Source organism: Aedes albopictus, chromosome 1 (assembly GCF_035046485.1).
Source record: "Aedes albopictus strain Foshan chromosome 1, AalbF5, whole genome shotgun sequence".
NCBI classification, from domain to species: domain Eukaryota; kingdom Metazoa; phylum Arthropoda; class Insecta; order Diptera; family Culicidae; genus Aedes; species Aedes albopictus.
In genome coordinates this window covers 19,733,806-19,755,332 of record NC_085136.1, presented here as the reverse complement: position 1 = coordinate 19,755,332, position 21,527 = coordinate 19,733,806, and the positions used below count along the sequence as shown (strand labels likewise).

The window sequence follows — 21,527 nt, the reverse complement described above, 5'->3', positions numbered from 1 at the left end:
TAGGGCGACAAAATTTGTCTGCAGGGGGTCAAAGACGGTGTTAAAGTATTGCCTCTTGTACCACCGTACTCGACCGTCTACTATCCTGCCAAATGGCTCTTAGCTTGCTGAACAACTATGCTGAAAATAGAATACTTCTTGTTCATTAGGATGTTCATACAAATATTTTCTTAATACTAGACGGAACCTATCGAATAATATCAGAACCAAGGACACCAGATACGTCTTACTTCCTCTTAACTTTCGGAACAATTTTCTGGACGTTTTCCGATTTTTGAGATTAAATTGATGGAATGTCTTATCAGGATTCTGAGATGTATAAGTTAGAAGATTTTTTACCCTGGCGCCACGTAGCGGACGATTATCGAACTAAATACGCCATTGCCAAATAGTTCATAGCCTGCTGAACAACTTTGCTGAAAATGGCATGCTTGTACCTCATTAGGGTATCGAGATAAACGTGTTTGAATTTTTCAAACACAATGCACCACCTAGCGGATAAATCCCAAACCAAGAACTTTACTATCAGATGGTTCTGAGCTTGCTGAAGAATTTTGCCGAAGACAGCATTATTCTATCTTATCAGGTTTCTAAGATATGAGGGTTTGAACATTTTTGACACTGACTGGCGCCGCCTAGCGGCCGAATCGCGAACCAAAGTCGCCGTTGCCAGTTAGTTCCTAACCTGCTGAACAAATTCTCCGAAGACACTATACTTCTATCTCATCGGGATCTTGAGATATACATTGCACAAAGTATGTGGTCAATTTTGGTACCCCAAGACAATCCGGAATAACTCCGGAACCATGTGGACCAGGCACCCGTGTCCCCGGCATCATAAACTAGAAGAGTTTTTCGGGAAGTTGTGAAAATTTCATCAAAATCCATCGAAAAACAAAAAAGTTATGACCATTTTTGTACTTTTCCGAAGGTGGAAAATGCACGTTGGCTGGATGAAGGTTAAGCTTCATAGTAATAATTACACGAACCTATCACCTTACGCCTGGCATACACGCACCAATGTGTGAACCCTCTGTCAACCATATCCCATCAACACTCTGACATCCGCATGAATTTATGTAGATGCATTCGGTCTGATGTGGATACAAACGATTGTAATCATCATTTCCTTTCCCTTCCCCACATTGACCTGCAATTTGACGTGACAGGCGCCATTGTCGCCTAAAGATAGAAGATCACCAACACTCACACACTGAAGATGCCTGTTAGTCCCCGGCAGATATCTCTTTGGTTCCTTGTGTAAGTGTAGCTGATCTGGCGATACTGGGAGCAGTATCTACGGGCAGTCAATCAAGCTCAAGCTCAAGAAATGCCTTGAAACGCCTCTGAAACATTCCTGAACTACCTACGGTGAAAGCCCCCTGAAATTCCCTAGAAACCACTTCCAAAGTTCCTCTGAAACCCCTCCTCTGAAATCAACACATCACATTCAATAGAACAGAATACAGTCTTCGGCAAAGTTATTGCAAACTTGGTCCTCTATTAAGGAAAAACGGTAATAATTGTATTTGAGACTATATTGACAACCTAGAACATTCTGAACACCATGAAGTTCGGAGAAACGAAATTACGGATATACCAGATGTTCTAAAAGCAGAGTTTGGATATGGATTGCGTTTATGTGTATTGATTTAACATAAGTCAAGAATATCTAAAGGTGTTTTATATTCTGGGATGTTCCAAACTGTCCTATAGTAAAGTCCTTCAAATCTACAAGGAAAACTTTATGTGTTTTCGCCACAATTAATAGTATTGCATAATCTTCTGGAATCCGCGAAGCTCTTGAAATCACAAAGGTCATTTAGAGACACTACAGGGATATTCCAGGTCAGCTAAAGTACCTTGGAGTTCAGGACTTCAGGTCTACAATCGTAACAATAGACATGTTTGCAATACTAACTAATGTTGCATATTTATCCGTGGTTACTGGAGCAATCTGAAGTCTACTAGCTTATTATAAACCTTTGGGACAATCAGGTTCGTCCAAACTGTTCTATACTGAAGTCTCTCAAATCTACAAGAATAATTTTATGTGTTTTCGCCATAATTAATTTCATCATATAATCTTTTGGGATCCGTGACGCTCTTGAAATCTGCAATGTCATTTATTGTCACTATAGGGATATTCCAGGTCAGCCAAACTACCTTGGAGTTTAGAACTTGAGGTCTACACTTGTAACAGTTGCCATATCTGTTATACTGATTAACGTTGCATAATCAACCGCGGTTACTGGACTAATCTGAAGTCTACTTAACATTTTTTATAAACCTTTGGGACATTCAGGGTCATCCAAACTGTTTTATAATGAAGTCCTTCAAATCTACAAGAATAACTTCATGTGTTTTCGCCATAAATAACACCATTGCATAGTCTTCTGGGATCCGCGAAGCTCTTGAAATCTCAAATGTCATTTAGAGACACTATGGGAATGTTCCAGGTCAGTCAAACTATCTTTGAGTTCAGAACTTCAGGTCTACACTCGTAACATCAGCTATATCTGACATATTGAGTATTGTTTCATAATCAATCGCAGTAATTGGATCAACCAGAAGTCTACTATATATTATTATCATACTTTGGGACATTCAGGGTCATCCAAACTATTGTGAAGTTTAGCTCTTGATAGTAACAGTAGTTATTCTCACAATGAACTTTAGACTGTAATCTGCAATTTCCCTGGCATATCATGAGTCATTTCAAGATAGTTTTGGGATATTCCAGATCAACAACACTGCTCCTGGGACCATAGCTTCAGGTCTACACTTGTGATAATAGCTTTTGCCACTATGTTAAGTAGTGTTACATAGTCCACTGTACTTACCAAAGCAGTTACAGGAACAATAAGCGTTGTTAAATATTTCTGGGATATTATGGGCTTTGTATAATTAAAGAAGTCACCATTACACCCGTAGAGTTTAGGATCTAAACTCAAGAACAGTTTGGATGACCTAGGATATCTCGAATGATCTGATATTGTCTATTGAACTTTCACTTACTGCACATGATGGATTACAAATCGCAGCTATGCATTATGAAAAAAGTTACCGTTACAACCGTAGACTTTAGGATCTAAACTCAAGAAAAGTTTGGATGACGTAGGATATCCCAACTGATCTTATATTGTCTATTAACATTTCAGAAGACATACTGGACATGATAGATAAGAAATCGTAGCTTTGTATAATGAAAGAAGTTACTGTTACACTCGGGGATCTGAGGCGCTTTTCGAAAGCATTGCAGAGAGTTTCAGAGGCGTTACAGGTACGTTTTCGGGGGTTTCCGAGAGTCTCACGTGCGTTACATGGGGTCCAAGCGGGTCTTAGAGGGAATATGAGGCGTTAGGCAGGCGTTTTTGGGGGTTCAGATGCGTTACATTGGGTCCGAGGGGATTTCAGAGGGATTTTGGAGGCATTTCAGGTAGTTTCAGAGCACTTTCGGCGGTGTTCAGAGGCCTTACGAAGGCGTTTTCGGGGGGTTTCGGAGGGTCTCAAGGTTGTCCATGGGGTCCGAAGGGGGGGGGATTTTAGAGGCATTTCAGGTTGTTTCAGAGCATTTTCGGATTCTGGAAGAATCGCTTCCAGGATTCTGGAAGAATCCCTTCCAGGGTTCTGGAAGAATCCCTTCCAGGATTCTGGAAGAATTCCAGGATTCTGGAAGAATCTCTTCCAGGATTCTGGAAGAATCTCTTCCAGGATTCTGGAAGAACCCCTTCCAGGATTCTGGAAGAATCCCTTCCAGGATTCTGGAAGAATCCCTTCCAGGATTCTGGAAGAAGCCCTTCCAGGATTCTGGAAGAATCCCTTCCAGGATTCTGGAAGAATCCCTTCCAGGATTCTGGAAGAATCCCTTCCAGGATTCTGGAAGAATCCCTTCCAGGATTCTGGAAGAATCCCTTCCAGGATTCTGGAAGAATCCCTTCCAGGATTCTGGAAGAATCCCTTCCAGGATTCTGGAAGAATCCCTTCCAGGATTCTGGAAGAATCCCTTCCAGGATTCTGGAAGAATCCCTTCCAGGATTCTGGAAGAATCCCTTCCAGGATTCTGGAAGAATCCCTTCCAGGATTCTGGAAGAATCCCTTCCAGGATTCTGGAAGAATCCCTTCCAGGATTCTGGAAGAATCCCTTCCAGGATTCTGGAAGAATCCCTTCCAGGATTCTGGAAGAATCTCTTCCAGGATTCTGGAAGAATCCCTTCCAGGATTCTGGAAGAATCCCTTCCAGGATTCTGGAAGAATCCCTTCCAGGATTCTGGAAGAATCCCTTCCAGGATTCTGGAAGAATCCCTTCCAGGATTCTGGAAGAATCCCTTCCAGGATTCTGGAAGAATCCCTTCCAGGATTCTGGAAGAATCCCTTCCAGGATTCTGGAAGAATCCCTTCCAGGATTCTGGAAGAATCCCTTCCAGGATTCTGGAAGAATCCCTTCCAGGATTCTGGAAGAATCCCTTCCAGGATTCTGGAAGAATCCCTTCCAGGATTCTGGAAGAATCCCTTCCAGGATTCTGGAAGAATCCCTTCCAGGATTCTGGAAGAATCCCTTCCAGGATTCTGGAAGAATCCCTTCCAGGATTCTGGAAGAATCCCTTCCAGGATTCTGGAAGAATCCCTTCCAGGATTCTGGAAGAATCCCTTCCAGGATTCTGGAAGAATCCCTTCCAGGATTCTGGAAGAATCCCTTCCAGGATTCTGGAAGAATCCCTTCCAGGATTCTGGAAGAACCCTTCCAGGATTCTGGAAGAACCCTTCCAGGATTCTGGAAGAACCCTTCCAGGATTCTGGAAGAATCCCTTCCAGGATTCTGGAAGAATCCCTTCCAGGATTCTGGAAGAATCCCTTCCAGGATTCTGGAAGAATCCCTTCCAGGATTCTGGAAGAATCCCTTCCAGGATTCTGGAAGAATCCCTTCCAGGATTCTGGAAGAATCCCTTCCAGGATTCTGGAAGAATCCCTTCCAGGATTCTGGAAGAATCCCTTCCAGGATTCTGGAAGAATCCCTTCCAGGATTCTGGAAGAATCCCTTCCAGAATTCTGGAAGAATCCCTTCCAGGATTCTGGAAGAATCCCTTCCAGGATTCTGGAAGAATCCCTTCCAGGATTCTGGAAGAATCCCTTCCAGGATTCTGGAAGAATCCCTTCCAGGATTCTGGAAGAATCCCTTCCAGGATTCTGGAAGAATCCCTTCCAGGATTCTGGAAGAATCCCTTCCAGGATTCTGGAAGAATCCCTTCCAGGATTCTGGAAGAATCCCTTCCAGGATTCTGGAAGAATCCCTTCCAGGATTCTGGAAGAATCCCTTCCAGGATTCTGGAAGAATCCCTTTCAGGATTCTGGAAGAATCCCTTTCAGGATTCTGGAAGAATCCCTTCCAGGATTCTGGAAGAATCCCTTCCAGGATTCTGGAAGAATCCCTTCCAGGATTCTGGAAGAATCCCTTCCAGGATTCTGGAAGAATCCCTTCCAAGATTCTGGAAGCGCTACGGATTTTTGGGGGTTTCGGAGCGTATCAAGTGCGTTACATGGGGTCCGAGGGGGTCTAAGGGGGATTTTGGAGGCATTTCAAGATGTTTCAGAGGATTTCCGGTGGGATTCAGAGGCGTTCTAAAACGTTACGGAGGAGTTTTCGGGGATTTCGGAGCGTCTCAGATGCGTTACATGGTGGTTGTTTAAGGGAGATTTTGGAGGCATTTCAGGATATTTCAGAGGATTTCTGGCGGGATACAGAGGCGTTACGAAAGCGTTACGGAGGAGTTTTCGGCGGTTTCGGAGCGTGTCAGGTGCGTTACATGGGGTCCGTGGTGGTATAAGGGGGTTTTGGAGGCATTTCAGGATGTTTCAGATCGTTTTCGGCGGAATTCAGAGGCATTACGGAAGAATTTAAGGGAGTTTCTGATCATCTCAGGTGCGTTACAGGTGGTTTGAGAGGGTTTTAGGAGGTCTTTGAGGTGTTATAGGAAGTTGCAGAGGATTTTCAGGGACCCCATCCCAAAGTCCTTTGAAATGTCCCTGAAACGCTATTTTATTTAAAGATGTTCTTTAAACTCCCTTATACGACTCTGACCGGAAATACCCCTAAAGGCCCCTGAAATGCTATCATACTCCCCTAAAATCTCTAGGAACGCCCTTAAAATTCTCCTGAAACCTCCAGAAATTCTCTGAAATTACTCTGAAATGTCGTGAAACGCCCCTCAAACCCCTTGTAACGCCTTTTAAAGGCTCCTGAGATCCCCTGAATTGCCCTTAAAGCACCTTGAAACGTCCCTGAAACCCCAAATGGCCCTGAATTTCCCGTAATCCCATGTCAACGCCATCAAAACCTGTCAAAGCGCCCTTAAAAGGCACCCTAAATCCCCTGAAACAACCCCCTGAAGCGCCCCTGAAGCCCCTTGAAACTCCCTTTTCTGGGCTCTCCGGAAACTTTATGGAAACCCCTTTAGCCGCGCCTCAAATTCCCAGGAGCAGGATCTGTTCTCACGAACTAGATTTCCTCATTGAAGCTTAAACTTAATTTATGCACAAATTTCCCTCAAGACCATATATCTGAACCAGTAATGTTCCAGAACCGGTTCCGGATGTCCCGCTGGATGTGGCCAAATATGAAAGTGAACCAAACCTATGCATGCGACACATCAATTCACGGCCTTTCGAATAACCTAATGACCAGTTATCAAGGAAGTAGGCTAAGACCACATTAGGGACTGCCGGCAGTGCCGGAGCCTGCTTCGGCTGTCCCTCTGAAAGAGGCGGAATGTAAAATTGAACCAAAAGCCATGCATCACAGCGCTGCTGTTTTGATAGGCTTATGAAATTAGCAAGAAAATAGTATCATACTATATTTGAACCAGTAGTGTTCCGGAACCGGTTCCGGATGTCCCGCCGGAAGTGTCCAAATAAAATAGTGAACCAAAACCATGCATGCGACACGTGAATTTGCGGCTGTTTAGATAACCCGATAACAGTTGGCAATAAATCGTTGCAGACCATATTTGGGACAACGGGTTGTGTTCTGGAACTGGTTCCGGGTGTCTCGCTGAAAGTGGTCTTTACTTTTACAGTGAACTAAACTAGTATTCGTGACACATCAAATGGCTTTTAGGTATCCTGATGAACAGTTAACAAGAAAAAAAAAATCTCAAAACATACTTGGGAAAACAAGTTGACGGGGAGCAGAGATAGGCACGAGACACTGCGTTCTTAGCAGCACAAAAAACACGACTGTTGGTGCAGTACAGTTTTAAACTGAAATGTATTGAGTTTATGATGTAGTTATAACATGTTTGAGGTTACATATGCATGCCTACTTACACATTCAGTGTTTGTGCGCGATTAAATAACCACTGCTCGACCCGATTCAGCTAGCCTGACTCCAACTATAAATCGTGATGTAAACTTAATAATAGCGATATGATAGTTCAATTGCATGTTATAATATCTTACTTTTAGGAAGAAATGTTGTTTTAGAGATCAACTTTAGACCTTAAGTTTTAACCCCTTCAGGAAACTGTAATTTTAAGTAATTTTAAGTAGGATTTTAACAATTTGGGTTCCGAATTCATTAGCACTTACAATTAGTGAATGAGATGCAGTAATAAATGTTCGAAAACAAGAGAAAAGTTTCACAAATGAGAGCTGGGATTCGATTTCAATTATTGGTTGCACGATTTGCCACTGTTCACCATTGATCTCGTCAAAATCGGATTAGTCATTGTCCCACGTTCTCGTTCTGTCATATTCGCGATTGGCAGATCAGCTTCGCGGTTTAGCTGAGAGGGGTTCGCCGACAGCTCGTTTGAGGCAGGGCTGCCAGCGGCAACAAGTAGTATCCTGGAATCAGTTCCGGGTGTCCCGGCGGAAGTGGTCAAATACAAAATTGGACCGAACCCATGCATGCGACACCTCAGATACCAGCTTTTTAGGACGCGTGACGAACAGTATGCATATGAATAGTGCAAGACCATATTTGGGACAACCGATTGTGTCCCGGAAACGGTTCCGGATGTCCCATCGTAGGTAGTCAAAAATAACACTAAACCAAACCCATAAATGTGACACACCGAATCAAAGCATTTTGATAACGTGATGACCAGTTACAGTAAGGATTCACTCGTTGGATCACGACTGCGCTCCGATTAGCGAATCGTGTTCGTTCGTTGGGGCAACTGACAACTAATCAAAATGCTCTAGACACACGCAAGTGACGAGAAATACGTCACGAAACACTCACATACTTGCGCAAACGGTCTGTATACAGGAGCTGCGATGCGACGACGGTCAGACGTCAAACTCGTTTTGACATCGATTTTGACATTGACAGTGCTTTTTAGTTGGGTTTTGCCCCAACCAGCGAACATCCAACCATCGAGACAGCCCATCTAACGAGCCGCCAACGAACGAATCGGGACTGTATCAATAAAATAGGCTTAGAACACATTGGAGACTACCAGTAGTGTTCCGGAACCGGTTCCGGTTGTCTCGGTGGGTGGAAGCGGTAAACTGTAGAAGGGAACCAAACCACACATAGAATAGCGGCTACTTTGATAATCTTATAATCAAAAGCGCTTGCAGGTTCTTTTTTTTCGTCTTCTTCTTGGCGTAACTTCTTTACTAGAGCAAAGCCAGCTTCTCAGCTAGTGTTCAATTAGCACTCCCAACAGTTATTGACTGTGAACTTCCTCTGCAAATGACAACTTTTCATGTGTATATCGTGTGGCAAGTACGAAGATACTCCAAGCTCCAAGCTCAAGGAAGTCAAGGAAATTAGCAAGAAAATAGCCTCGGATCACATTAGAAACTACCGGTAGTGATATGGAACTGGTTCCGGGTGTCTCACCGGAATTGGTCAAAAGTCAACACCCATACATGCTACACATCCATTCGCGACTTCTTAGATAATCTGATGATCAATTAAACAGGAAATTGTCTTAGTCCATATTCGAGACAACCGTTTGTGTCATGCATTCGGCTCCGGCTGTCCCACCAGAACACATTCAACACTACCATTAGTATTCTTGAATCGGTTCCGGGTGTCTCGTGGTCAAAATAAGGGTGAATCATACCCATGGATGCGACACATTTAATTGGTAACCTGATGAACGACTAGCAAGAAAATAGGCTCAGACCACATTAGAGACTACCAAGGATTATAAAATATAGCCTAAAGCTCCTTTAGCTTAAAACTCCTTTAAATGTATGCCATCGGATTTTCAAGTGTAACTAGTGAACTTTAGAACAAATTCAAAATAGCGTCCTTCGTATTGAACCCGTCCTGAAGGCCTCATTGATCTCCCAAAACAACCACCACCAGCCCTTCCACATCGAACTCCTTTAACTCTCTTTGAATTATTCTGAAACCACTGAAGGCCTTCCTCAAACTGCTCTGAAACCCCCCATGCAAATCCCTTTCATCCTCGTTACTCACCATTCTCCTTCACCTCCCCTAAGACACTTTAAAACACCTATCACTTCTAATTGTGCTTCCCGTCAAACCTCCCTGGAAACAGTTGGAATAGAGATACATCAACATCACACTCCTCAGTGGAGCTAGGTATCTGTCAGTACCTGCGGAATGGAAAGCAAGTCCCCTCCTCTGCTCATCATCCTCCCCTGAGAGGTCTCTTGTACTTCCCTTCCATTCCTGAAACTCCCATTACCGCATATTTCACCTGAATTCTCCTGAAACCCCATCTTAAACACCGTTGAGTCCTCTTTAAAAGATTTCTCCTAACTCGCTCAAAACTTCCCTAACATTCTAATAAGTCCCCAGAGGTAGGTTCATAGTTTCCTGACTCCTGAAATTCTTCACCTGAAATTCTCTTGAAATCCCTTGTTTCTTCCATTTAGGCTCCCTTAGCAACCATTTAAGTCTTTGGAAAGTATAAAACTCCTCTGAGACTTTTTTGGAACTCACTTGGAATACCTTCGCCCTTCTAAAACCCCCATAAACCAACGCCAAATAGCGTTCAGCCAAATGGCCCGGAACCATCTACCATAGCTGGTCTCGATCGATTATATCATACGCCGATATAAAATCGATGAACAAGTGAATTGTGGGCACGTTGTATACGCGGCATTTCTGTAACATCTGTTCCGTTGTAGCGCGTTCACACATGAATCCAGCCTCATATTGCCTCACGAACTCTTCTGCAATCACTGACAGACGGCGACATGAAATTTAAGACAGTATCTTGTAGGCAGCTCTAAGTAGTGTGATAACGTGATAGTCCCGGCAATCCAACTTGTCATCCTTTTCGTAGATGGGACACACGATGCCTTCCAACCATTCCTCCGGTAATACTTCCTCTTCCGACAAACTCACAAAATGTGAGTTCTTCCTTCGGAAGGGAAGAAAAGCGTGGGTCCCGAGATGAACTAACCTAGGGTTAAAAATCTCGTTAATACAGATAAAAAAAAACTTCCTCTTCCCAAATCTTGGTACACTTAAACCTCCATTTAGGTAAAATCTTTTTAGGTCCCTCCATTTAGGTAAAATTACCTAAATATAATTTGGTAGTGTTCAGAGCAGTTGGAGTACTCAGGATTGCAGATAAAGTTGGTTTACGAAAAAAAAGTAGAATTAAGAGTTAAACGACGTTTATGGAGTGTTTAAGGGTTAAAAGTTTAGGTGTATCTGAGATCTCAGTGGAGTTTTGGTCATCTGATCTATAAGCGTAATCAGTGACCTATTGGAGCATTATGAATGGAATTTATGCTTACACAGCCTCATGTTGCTATGTGTTGTCAAGTGATGAGTTCGTTGTCAGTTTGAGGATCTCCAAGAAATTTCTTGCGTATAGGTCATCAGATTTACCAATGATTCTTTAAGATTCTCCAAAAACTCCCTTGAGTATAGGTCATCGAATCTACGAAGGCTACTAGGTGTATCTAAGAGCATTAAGAATGAGGTCTATACTCACACAACCCCAGGTACCTATGTACTATCAAGTGATGGATTCTATGATTGAATAGGAATATCCTAGAACTCCCTGGAGTTAAGGCTATCTGATCTACAAGTGTAATCAGTGATCTATTTGAGCGTTATGAATGAAATGTATGCTTACACAGCCTCATGTAGCTATGTGCTATCAAGTGGTGAGTTCATTGTTAGCTTGAGGATCTCCAAGCTCCATTGTTAGTCATCGGATCTACTAACGTATTTGGTTGTCTGAGTTCGAAGAATCTTTAAGGGTTCGTCCGTGAAATTCACCTGAGAGCTTCACCTGGGGCTTCAGAACCTAAAATCACTGTGAAACCTCCTGAAATGCCCTGAAACGCCCTGAAACGCATTGGAAATGCCTTGAAACGCTATGAAATGCCTCTGAAACCACCATAATACCTCCGTGAAATTCACCTACGTGCTAGCCTACGTGCCTCTGAAGCCCCCTTAAGGCCCTTTAAACCTCCTGAAACGCATGAAAACGCTCTGAAACGCCTTAAAACGCCTTAAAACGCTTTGAAACGCCTCTTAAATCCCTATAAAACCTCCGTGAAATTCACCTGAGAGCCTCTGAAGCCCCCTAACGCCCTTGTGAAACCTGCTGAAACGCCCTGAAACGCTTTGAAAGGCCTTGAAACGCCTCTGAAATCCTTATGAACCTACGAGAAATTCTCCTGCGACCCTCTGAAACCCCCTAAAACTCTCCTGAAACCTCCTGGGACGCCCTGGAACGCATTGAAACGCCTTGAAACGCTTTGAAACGCCTTTTAAATGCCTTTACAATCTCCGTGGAATTCACCTGAGAGCCTCTGAAGCCCCTTAAAATCCCTGTGAAACCTACTGAAACGCCTTGAAACGCCTCAGAAAACCTCCGTGAAACTCACCTTCGAAAAACCGTAAAACTCATCAAAAACCTTCTGAAATGCCGTGAAACGCCCTGAAACGCATTGCAACTCCTCTGAAACCCCCATGAAATCTCTCTGAAATTCACCTGCGAGCCTCTGAAGCCCCCTTTAGCCCCCCCTTGAACCTCTTGAAACGCCCTGAAATGCATTAAAACGCCCTGAAACGCCTTGAAACGCTTTGAAACGCCTCTAAAACCCCTAATACACCTGCGTCAACTTCACCTGCGACCCTCTGAAGGCACCCTTAAACCTCCTGAAAAGCCATGAAGCGCATTAAAACACTTTGAAACGCCTCTGAATCCCCCATGAAACCTCCGTGAAACTCACCTGTTAATTTCTGAAGCCCACAAAATCTCTTTGAAACTTCCTGAAACGCCTTGAAACACCTCTGAAGCACAAATGAAATCCATATGAAACGCACCTGAAAGCCTCTAAGCCCCCTAAACTACCTCTGAAACCTCCTGAAACGCTATGGTCCACTGCACGAATTTATGCTGGACTGCTTGCTCTCACAGAAAATTTGACGTTTGAGCGATGCCGACACCTCTCAAACGTCAAATTTCGTGTGAGAGCAAGCAGGTCAGTATAAATTCGTGCAGTAATCCATGAAACGCTTTGAAACGCTTTGGAACGCCTCTAAAACTCCCATGAAGTTCTCCTGAGAGCATATGGAGCTCCCTAAAAGCCCTCTGAAACCTCCTGAAACGCCCTGCAACGCCTGGAAACGCCTCTGACACCGTTCGGTTTTTCTACTGTATTTTTTATTCGGGTGATACAGCACCTCACTACCGAGCTCAACCGAAAGTTCGTCCATTCCAGTCCCCTTGTTGTTCTTCAGCTCTCTAACGACTGTCTTCACCTCGTCCAGCGTTGGAGGTTCCACAGCCTGCCCGTTGTCGGTCACTCTTCCATTCAAAACATTCAATAATTCCTTGAAGTGCTCACTCCTCCTGGGAGCCACCATTGATTGCATTGTTTTGTCTGTCTGCAAATTTCCATCGCGGTTGACGTACATGACGGGAGAAGCTGTTTTTCTCCGCACGCCATTGCCAGTTTCGTAAAATTTTCGCATATCATTCTGCTCCATACAGTCTTGCGTGTGAGCAATCACATTTCCCTCTGGGTCTTTATTCTGTTTGCGGTGGCTTCGCTTTTTCTGCTGCTCTCCCTACTCTATATCGCTCTCTGCTCTACCAGGTCTCAGACATCAGCATCCGGCTTCTTGCAACATTCTTCTCATCCGTTATCCTTTGACACTCCTCGTAGAACCTCGTAGTACCAGAATGTACCCAGTGTGCCCCATAACCAATGTGTTGACGTTGACAATTTTTCGGTTGTTCCCATTCAAACGATTAAATCTCCATCGGGAAATCTCATAACCTGTGCTCCACCATAATTAAAGCAATTTACCATCTCTTATCAGATGACAACCCTCGTTTAAACCTCTTCGTACGATATCCAACAACGAGAAGCGATTCAGCAAACTATGAACCTACAAATGACTCTACCACAATCCAAACACACCGTTTCACCGACACACACACCATTAATTAACCTCCTGTGACAAGCTTTCGACCTCACCTCTATTGGTTATTCTCTTTCCACTATTCATCCACAGGTCGCACAAGCCCAGTACTACCCTCAACAGCCGCAACAACCGCAAGCAAATCCACAGTCTCAGTATGAGTACATCCAGCAGCAGCAACAGCAGGCCTTGCAACAGCAACAACAACAACAGCAGTACGATGCCAGCCAACAACAACAGCAACAGCAGGACCCATCGGCCGCCACCGATGCCCAGGCCACCCACAACAAGCTGATCGGGGTGGCCTTCTCGCCCTCGAACGAAGTGTCCCAGGTCAAGTTCAACGGCAACGGCCTCAAGTACAACTTCTGAAGCATACTGGCAGCCCTGGCCGTCAACTGTGTCTGTCTGCTGTTGTTCAACTTCTACCTGCGGCGGACGGCTGCCGAGCGGAAAGTTTGCGCCGTTTGAACGCGTGCGTGTGTTGGTTTGTTTGTTTGCAATGTAGTAGCGCTAATTTGTTCTAGGAATGTTTATATTTATTTGAATTTTTATCTTTCGGGTTCTTTGTCCGGAGCGTTCCTATGGGAACGGTCGACCACATGCCAGTTTGTTCGAAAAAAAAAAACGTAATCCTCGAATCAATCGCAGGAGGCTGCCGCCCCGAGACGAGTTGAAATAAAAGTTTTTTTTGTTGATATTAAGTGCGACTTGACTTTTATTAAAAGAGAAAATTTATCCTGCTGATGGATGGTATCTTTTTTTTTTGCTTAATGCAAGGGGACGGGACACTAAAGGCAAATCCGCCAATTTGTTCGTAAGTTGGAATGCTCGTTGTTCGTCGGAAGCCAGATGAGCGATGGTGTATTTTTATGACAAATTATGAGTTTAACGAGGCGAGAAGCAGACGTCGTTGCTCTCCGGCAGGGGCTTGCCGCCCCTGCCCTAGCAAAATGAATAAAGTTTACGGCGAGCAAATATGTTAACTCTGTGCTAGGAAAGAAACGGTGAGTCTTATCGCCATATTAATGCAGTTGTAAAACTTTTTGATAGTTTTTAATCAGTTTTAGAGCTGCTACGCTAGAAGTGAACAAGCACGGCATACAAGAAGACAAGGCAGGCTATTTATCTACATAAACATTCATGAACATAAACATGTGACGTCACTCTTATTGTCCTTTTACGGTGATCATATTGATATGGAGAACTGGATCGTATTGTTTACACCTCTGACCGATTTGAATTACGTTAAAAAGATGACAGTTTTCTGCATTGTATCACCTTGTAAATTGTATACACCGTGCGAACAGGCAAACCTACCTTGATATATGAAAACTTTATTGCTCTTAGAAACTGAATTCTTCAAAATTCATCTTTGGACAGAAAACAGAACATGTAGTGGTGTAGTTGTCAATGCATTTGTTTGACTTTTTTGACAGTTGATTGACAGACAATTTACGAAATAACCAAGAAATAACTGTAAAAATAATGCAAACTATGACGTACCGTTCAGCACCTGAACGGCGTGGAGAACGTAGGCACGGGAGCCCACGGCAACGGAGGAAACGACGACGCCAGTGCAGCGGAGGACGGAAATGAACCAACTCCCACGCTGAGGGAAGTTAAGGATGCCATTCACCAGCTCAAAACCAACAAAGCAGCTGGTAAGGATGGTATCGCAGCTGAACTCATCAAGATGGGCCCAGAAAAGTTGGCCACCTGTCTGCATCGGCTGATAGTCAGGATCTGGGAAACCGAACAGCTACCGGAGGAGTGGAAGGAAGGGGTAATCTGCCCCATACACAAGAAAGGCGACCATTTGGAATGTGAGAACTTCAGGGCGATCACTATTTTGAATGCTGCCTACAAAGTGCTATCCCAGATCATCTTCCGTCGTCTGTCACCTAAAACAAATGAGTTCGTGGGAAGTTATCAAGCCGGCTTCATCGACGGCCGGTCGACAACGGACCAGATCTTTACCGTACGGCAAATCCTCCAGAAATGCCGTGAATACCAGGTCCCAACGCATCACCTGTTCATCGACTTCAAAGCGGCATACGACAGTATCGACCGCGCAGAGCTATGGAGAATCATGGACGAAAACGGCTTTCCTGGGAAGCTGACTAGACTGATTAAAGCAACGATGGACGGTGTGCAAAACTGCGTAAGGGTTTCGGGTGAACTATCTAGTTCATTCGAATCTCGCCGGGGACTGCGACAAGGTGATGGACTCTCATGCCTACTCTTCAACATCGCTCTGGAAGGTGTGATGCGACGAGCCGGGCTCAACAGCCGGGGAACGATTTTCACAAAATCCGGTCAATTTGTGTGCTTTGCGGACGACATGGACATTATTGCCAGAACATTTGGAACGGTGGCAGAGCTGTACACCCGCCTGAAACGCGAAGCAGCAAAGGTCGGACTGGTGGTGAATGCCTCAAAAACAAAGTACATGCTGGTAGGCGGAACCGAACACGACCGGATCCGTCTGGGTAGTAATGTTACGATAGACGGGGATACTTTCGAGGTGGTGGAGGAATTCGTCTACCTCGGATCCTTACTGACGGCTGACAACAACGTGAGCCGTGAAATTCGGAGGCGCATCATCAGCGGAAGTCGGGCCTACTACGGGCTCCAGAAGAAACTGCGGTCGAAAAAGATTCACCCACGCACCAAATGCACCATGTACAAAACGCTAATAAGACCGGTGATCCTCTACGGGCACGAGACATGGACCATGCTCGAGGAGGACCTGCAAGCACTCGGAGTTTTCGAGCGACGCGTGCTAAGGACGATCTTCGGCGGTGTGCAGGAGAACGGTGTGTGGCGGAGAAGAATGAACCACGAGCTCGCTGCACTTTACGGCGAACCCAGCATCCAGAAGGTGGCCAAAGCCGGAAGGATACGTTGGGCAGGGCATGTTGCAAGAATGCCGGACAACAACCCTGCAAAGCTGGTGTTTGCAACTGATCCGGTTGGCACAAGAAGGCGTGGAGCGCAGAGAGCACGATGGGCGGACCAGGTGGAGCGTGACTTGGCGAGCATCGGGCGCGACCGAGGATGGAGAGCGGCAGCCACGAACCGTGTATTATGGAGAAATATTGTTGATTCAGTTTTATCTTGAATTTGATGTAATACTAAATAAATGAAATGAAATGACGTACCGGACGCTATGTGCAAAGAAGCTTGGCAAAGAAGATTCGATGAAAAAGCAAATGCTGTGTAACTCGAACTCGCTCGATACCGAAGGTGAGATTATCGTCGATCATCACCCACAAGTGCTTTGAGGTTGATAGTGCAATCGCCTCCTCAAATCACCACTTACTTCAACTTTCGGTAGGTAATAAACACAAACCCAGTTTCCTGGATCTCATCCACTCCTTCACAACCTAGATCGAGTGGGCAGCAGTCAATTCCACTTCTTCGATCGATTCACAGTAGACCTCCGGCGTAATGCCATCAGCCGACGATTGCCATTCCCAATGGGATCTTTAATCTCAACACCTCGTCGTACATGACATTCCACAAAACCGGACCCAGGATGGAGCCTTGTGGGACTCCTGAGGTTATGTGAAAGCACTTCCCGGACGCAGGAGCCATTGGCAATAGCCGCCAAACTGATACTAATGAACGCGATCCTGTCATCCAGAGTCACTACAACACAGTAGCGAATCCTACCTTCTCTTTCGCTGGAGCACTATCTCAGCGGTTTTTGTAACCGACAGGATAGCGTCTACGGTCGACCTCTCCTTCCGGAAGCCAAACTGGTTACTTGAGACGCTACTAACACCTTCGGTGTGCTTCAACATTCTATTGAGGATGATGTTTTCGAGCACCTCCCCCGCCGCGTCGATCAACCATATTGGTCTATATGCCGACGGGTCTCCGGGTGGTTTTCCCGCCTTTGGTAATAGAACCATGCTCTGCCGCTTTCGCACCTCCCTCGTCCAGGCATTTCTGCATAGCAGACCTGAACATCTCGTGAGCCTCTGCAATAGCTACTTTTAAGGCCAACTACGGATCTCTGTACGGACCTGAGGCCTTACCTAAGCTAAAGGACTTTGTTATCGCCGCAAGTTCTTCATCGGTGACCCTCATCTCATCGCCAGCTCCAGTCCTTAGCTTTCCTAAGAAGAAAAAGGCAAGAACTACGATCATGACAGCGAAAAGCTCCTCGATGATCCCCTCCAACATCTCTGGAGACTGCTCTGTATGCACCATTACACCTCTCGTCTTGGCCATTACTATCCTGTAGCCATCATTCCATCATCGTCGCCGCATCTCCTACACAGTTTGCTCCTGTCAGGGCCTTTGCAGTGCCATGGCTTGTGTCCTGGTTCCAGATACCTGAAACAAACCTCCAGTGGCTCGTAGAAGGTCAGATGGCATACTGACCAGCCTACCTGGGTTGTCCCAACTTTGATGGGCTTATTTGCGTCCGTATTTGCGTGGCCGTATCAAGGCTACCTGTGCTTCTGCCGGACACTTCTGTAGCTACGGTGGCCACCTGCACCTCGCACTGTGGCCGCAGTGCCGTAACGAGCTCTCCCGCTTCGGTGATCTCATCTGGGTTCTTCACCTTCAGAGTCTCTTCCGCTGTGAAAGCCTTCATCTCGACCTCTGCTGTAAGAGCCATGACCTTTTCCGCCAGCCTCTTGTGGGCGGCACCCTTTCGCTTATTGTAGCGCTTGAACTCTAGGATCATTTCACCTGCACTAGTACCACCTAGTATGTCTAATACTGCGCACGTCGGCTGCCAGATCCACGAGCTTGGTGTAGCTTCGAATCCCCTCCAAGACGTCCGAGTACTTCGACTGTCCTGATGGTCTTGATGGCGAGAGCGTCGCCTTTCTCGCGCTTGACACCTACTCTTTTACGTCTTGGATTTACGTGTCTAGCTTTCTCGACCAGCAGCTTTTTCTTCTTCCCCTTCCGCTCGACCCTCGTCCAAGGGGGGTCCTCCCCTTGGTTCGTCCTACTCTGTGGTTGCTGAAGGCCTAACAACGGTCGCTACCCCCTGTTCCCTTCCATCAAGGACGGGACAGCCTTTTCGGGCCCACCCTTCCCAGCTTTCCGTGACTGCCGGCTTTCGGGGTTAGTAACCGCCTAGCCTTGCGGGCACCACCAGGCATATCCTCACCTGACGGCTGCCTTACCCGCCTCTGCGAGTGCTTATCAAAAGCAGTCGCATCCGTCACACCTTTTCAGCTACCTGCGAAAGCGAAGGCCTCCGTCTGGGTAGAATTCGTAACCTTAGCTTTCACCGGTTCTGCCGCTGCTGCAGTTCTCGCGAGTATCGCAAGTTCCTGCTTGGCATCGTCCATAGACTTACGAATTCGAAACAAGGCCGTTTTCAGGACCTTGCTAATGTTCGACTTCGTGGACGCAAAGTCGATGATCTTGCCTAGCTGTTGCTCAGCCACCTCGATTGCGGGAAGTCCTTCTCTGTTTTGGTTGACGGCCTTCAACAACCACGCTCCATTCAGTATCTCTACCAGCTGGCTTGCCGGGGTGTGGAACGGAGCTCCCACGCTGGAGCTGCGTACGCAGCTTCCCGCACCTATATCCTCACTTCTCCTTACTGGAGACCTCGTTGTGAAGCACCTGAATTACCGTCTCTTGTGCACCGAACATACTTTATGATCTTGTACCGACTTTTCGAACCCTTTAAGCAGAATACCCTCTTCGATTGAGTGTAATCAGTTCCGTACCTTTTAATTGCGCCCTAATTGCTTATCCTTTGACAGATACGCGTATTTCGACTACCACTTGTAATCTTCCTCAGTGTCAGTTATCCAGTGGTAATAAGCAATTAGGGCGGAATTAAAAGGTACGAAACTGATTACACTCATTCGAAGAATACTTTATGAGTCTAATCGATGACCATAGCCAGTTAAAGCAAGATTAGCAAAAGGTACATGAATGTTGTTAGTATCCAATCTACGAAGTATACCGTAACTACGCTAACGCTAACGCTAACGCTGATCGATGACCATAGACGGTTCACCGTTGTCTATTTATTGCGAGAAAAGTTGGAGCCGATGGAGAAGACAAAGGACAAGGTACTTGTCATTCTGTCAGAATTGATTCGGGAGGAATCCCAAGATTATACGATCAGATTGCGGTGGTGAGTATATTGTACATAAACAAAGGTTTACAACCTTTTTGAGCCCTACAGGGTATCATTGCCCAATGTACTATCGCGTACTCGCCTTAATGTAATAAAGTGACGGAGCGGAAGAACCGCTCCCTTCAGGAGATGGCTACATGCATGCTCCTGGAGAAACGGTACGGGGTGAGGCAGCGTATCGATAGAACCGCGGCTTCCCTCCCGAGCTGTCAACGGTACACCGTAAGTCTTCGGGAGCGATTAGTAAGTATGTTCATATATCCATTCGTCGACAGGCACAATTACGCTGACCTAGCTTGGTCGAATGGGTCAAGCATGATAGTCCAAATTTGCCGAAATAGGGACATCAAGAACCGAAGTCAGCGAATAATTCTGGAATATCCGGACTCTGACGGAATTGAAGCAGAAGGATTTAAAAGTTTAGACGTGGATCATCCGATTCAGGAGAAGCGAAATACCGGAGAACAAATCAATGAGTTACCAAACAGGAAAACCAAAGGAGAAATTGCAAGCTTATTGTCGGATAACGTCTTCGACATTGCCAAGCATGGCGTGGAGGAACCGACGACCTTTCGTGAAGCCATAGGGTCGCTGGAGAAGAGATTTTGGATCAGTGCTATGGAGGACGAGATGCATGACAAGACCGACACGTAGACGCTTGTGGAGGACCCGCAGATCGTTGCGAGACGATGGGTCTTCAAGGGGAAACAAAATGAATACGGCGACATCGTACAATACTAGACACGTGTTGTAGCCTAGGGTCACTCACAAGTTCCGTGTATACTACGTCCAACTGTACGCTTCTCTGTTACTTCGTTCTGAGGAACTTCGATTTTAAAAGCGTCTACCTGTATGGTACCCTCTCTACATGAGACAGCCTCCTGGGTATGAGGTACCGAGAAAAGAAAGAAAACGCAGCATTTATGAATTGAAGTATTTAGTTCGCCCACTGATGGAGCGAGAAGCTTCCAGAGGTGTATCTTCTTTAAATCGGTGCGGCATGGAAAAAGGATATACGTGTTAGTTTATGTATTTTGTTTTTGAGGCATTCACCACCAGTCCGACTTTTGCTGCTTCGCGTTTCAGGCGGGTGTAGAGCTTTGCCACCGTTTCAAATGTTCTGGCAATAATGTCCAAGTCGTTCGCAAAGCACACAAATTGACCGGATTTTGTGAAAATCGTTCCCCGGCTGTTGAGCCCGGCTCGTCGCATCACACCTTCCAGAGTGATGTTGAAGACTAGGCATGAGAGTCCATCATCTTGTCTCAGTCCCCGGCGAGATTCGAATGAACTGGATAGTTCACCTGAAACCCTTACGCAGTTTTGCACACCATCCATCGTTGCTTTAATCAGTCTAGTCAGCTTCCCAGGAAAGCCGTTTTCGTCCATGATTCTCTTATGGTCGTATGCCGCTTTGAAGTCGATGAACAGGTTATGTGCTGGGGACTGGTATTCATGGCATTTCTGGAGGATTTGCCGTACGGTGAAGATCTGGTCCGTTGTCGACCGGCCGTCGATGAAGCCGGCTTGATAACTTCCCACGAACTCATTTGTTTTAGGTGACAGACGACGGAAGATGATCTGGGATAGCACTTTGTAGGCAGCATTCAAAATAGTGATCGCCCTGAAGTTCTCACATTCCAAATGGTCGCCTTTCTTGTGTATGGGGCAGATTACCCCTTCCTTCCACTCCTCCGGTAGCTGTTCGGTTTCCCAGATCCTGACTATCAGCCGATGCAGACAGGTGGCCAACTTTTCTGGGCCCATCTTGATGAGTTCAGCTGCGATACCATCCTTACCAGCTGCTTTGTTGGTTTTGAGCTGGTGAATGGCATCCTTAACTTCCCTCAGCGTGGGAGTTGGTTCATTTCCGTCCTCCGCTGCACTGGCGTCGTCGTTTCCTCCGTTGCCGTGGGATCCCGTGCCTACGTTCTCCACGCCGTTCAGGTGTTGATCGAAGTGCTGCTTCCACCTTTCGATCACTTCACGTCCGTCCGTCAAGAGGCCTCCGTCTTT

General features: G+C 45.7%; 2 protein-coding genes and 1 long non-coding RNA gene across 4 annotated transcripts in view; 2 read left to right on the top strand and 1 right to left on the bottom strand.

Annotated features, from left to right (window-relative positions):
* The window catches only part of LOC109433605 (putative uncharacterized protein DDB_G0271606), a 36,421-nt gene extending 22,342 nt beyond the window's left edge, over positions 1-14,079 (top strand). The window contains exon 4 of the mRNA XM_062844133.1: positions 13,475-14,079. Within this exon, the coding sequence (XP_062700117.1) occupies positions 13,475-13,753 (279 nt within the window). The 3' untranslated portion in view covers positions 13,754-14,079. The remainder of the gene's footprint in view (positions 1-13,474) is intronic.
* LOC134284823 (uncharacterized) overlaps positions 1-21,527 on the top strand; it is a 496,062-nt gene that overhangs the window by 162,114 nt on the left and 312,421 nt on the right. The gene's annotated exons all lie outside the window — the stretch shown is intronic.
* Positions 5,555-9,442, bottom strand: LOC134291215 (uncharacterized). 2 transcript variants are annotated; one of them, XR_009998988.1, is made up of 3 exons: positions 7,585-9,442; positions 7,456-7,519; positions 5,555-7,407 (listed from the first exon to the last, which is right to left on the bottom strand). It is a non-coding gene; the product is annotated as an uncharacterized LOC134291215 (long non-coding RNA). The 2 variants fall into 2 exon arrangements; XR_009998981.1 differs by having other exon boundaries at positions 5,555-7,388.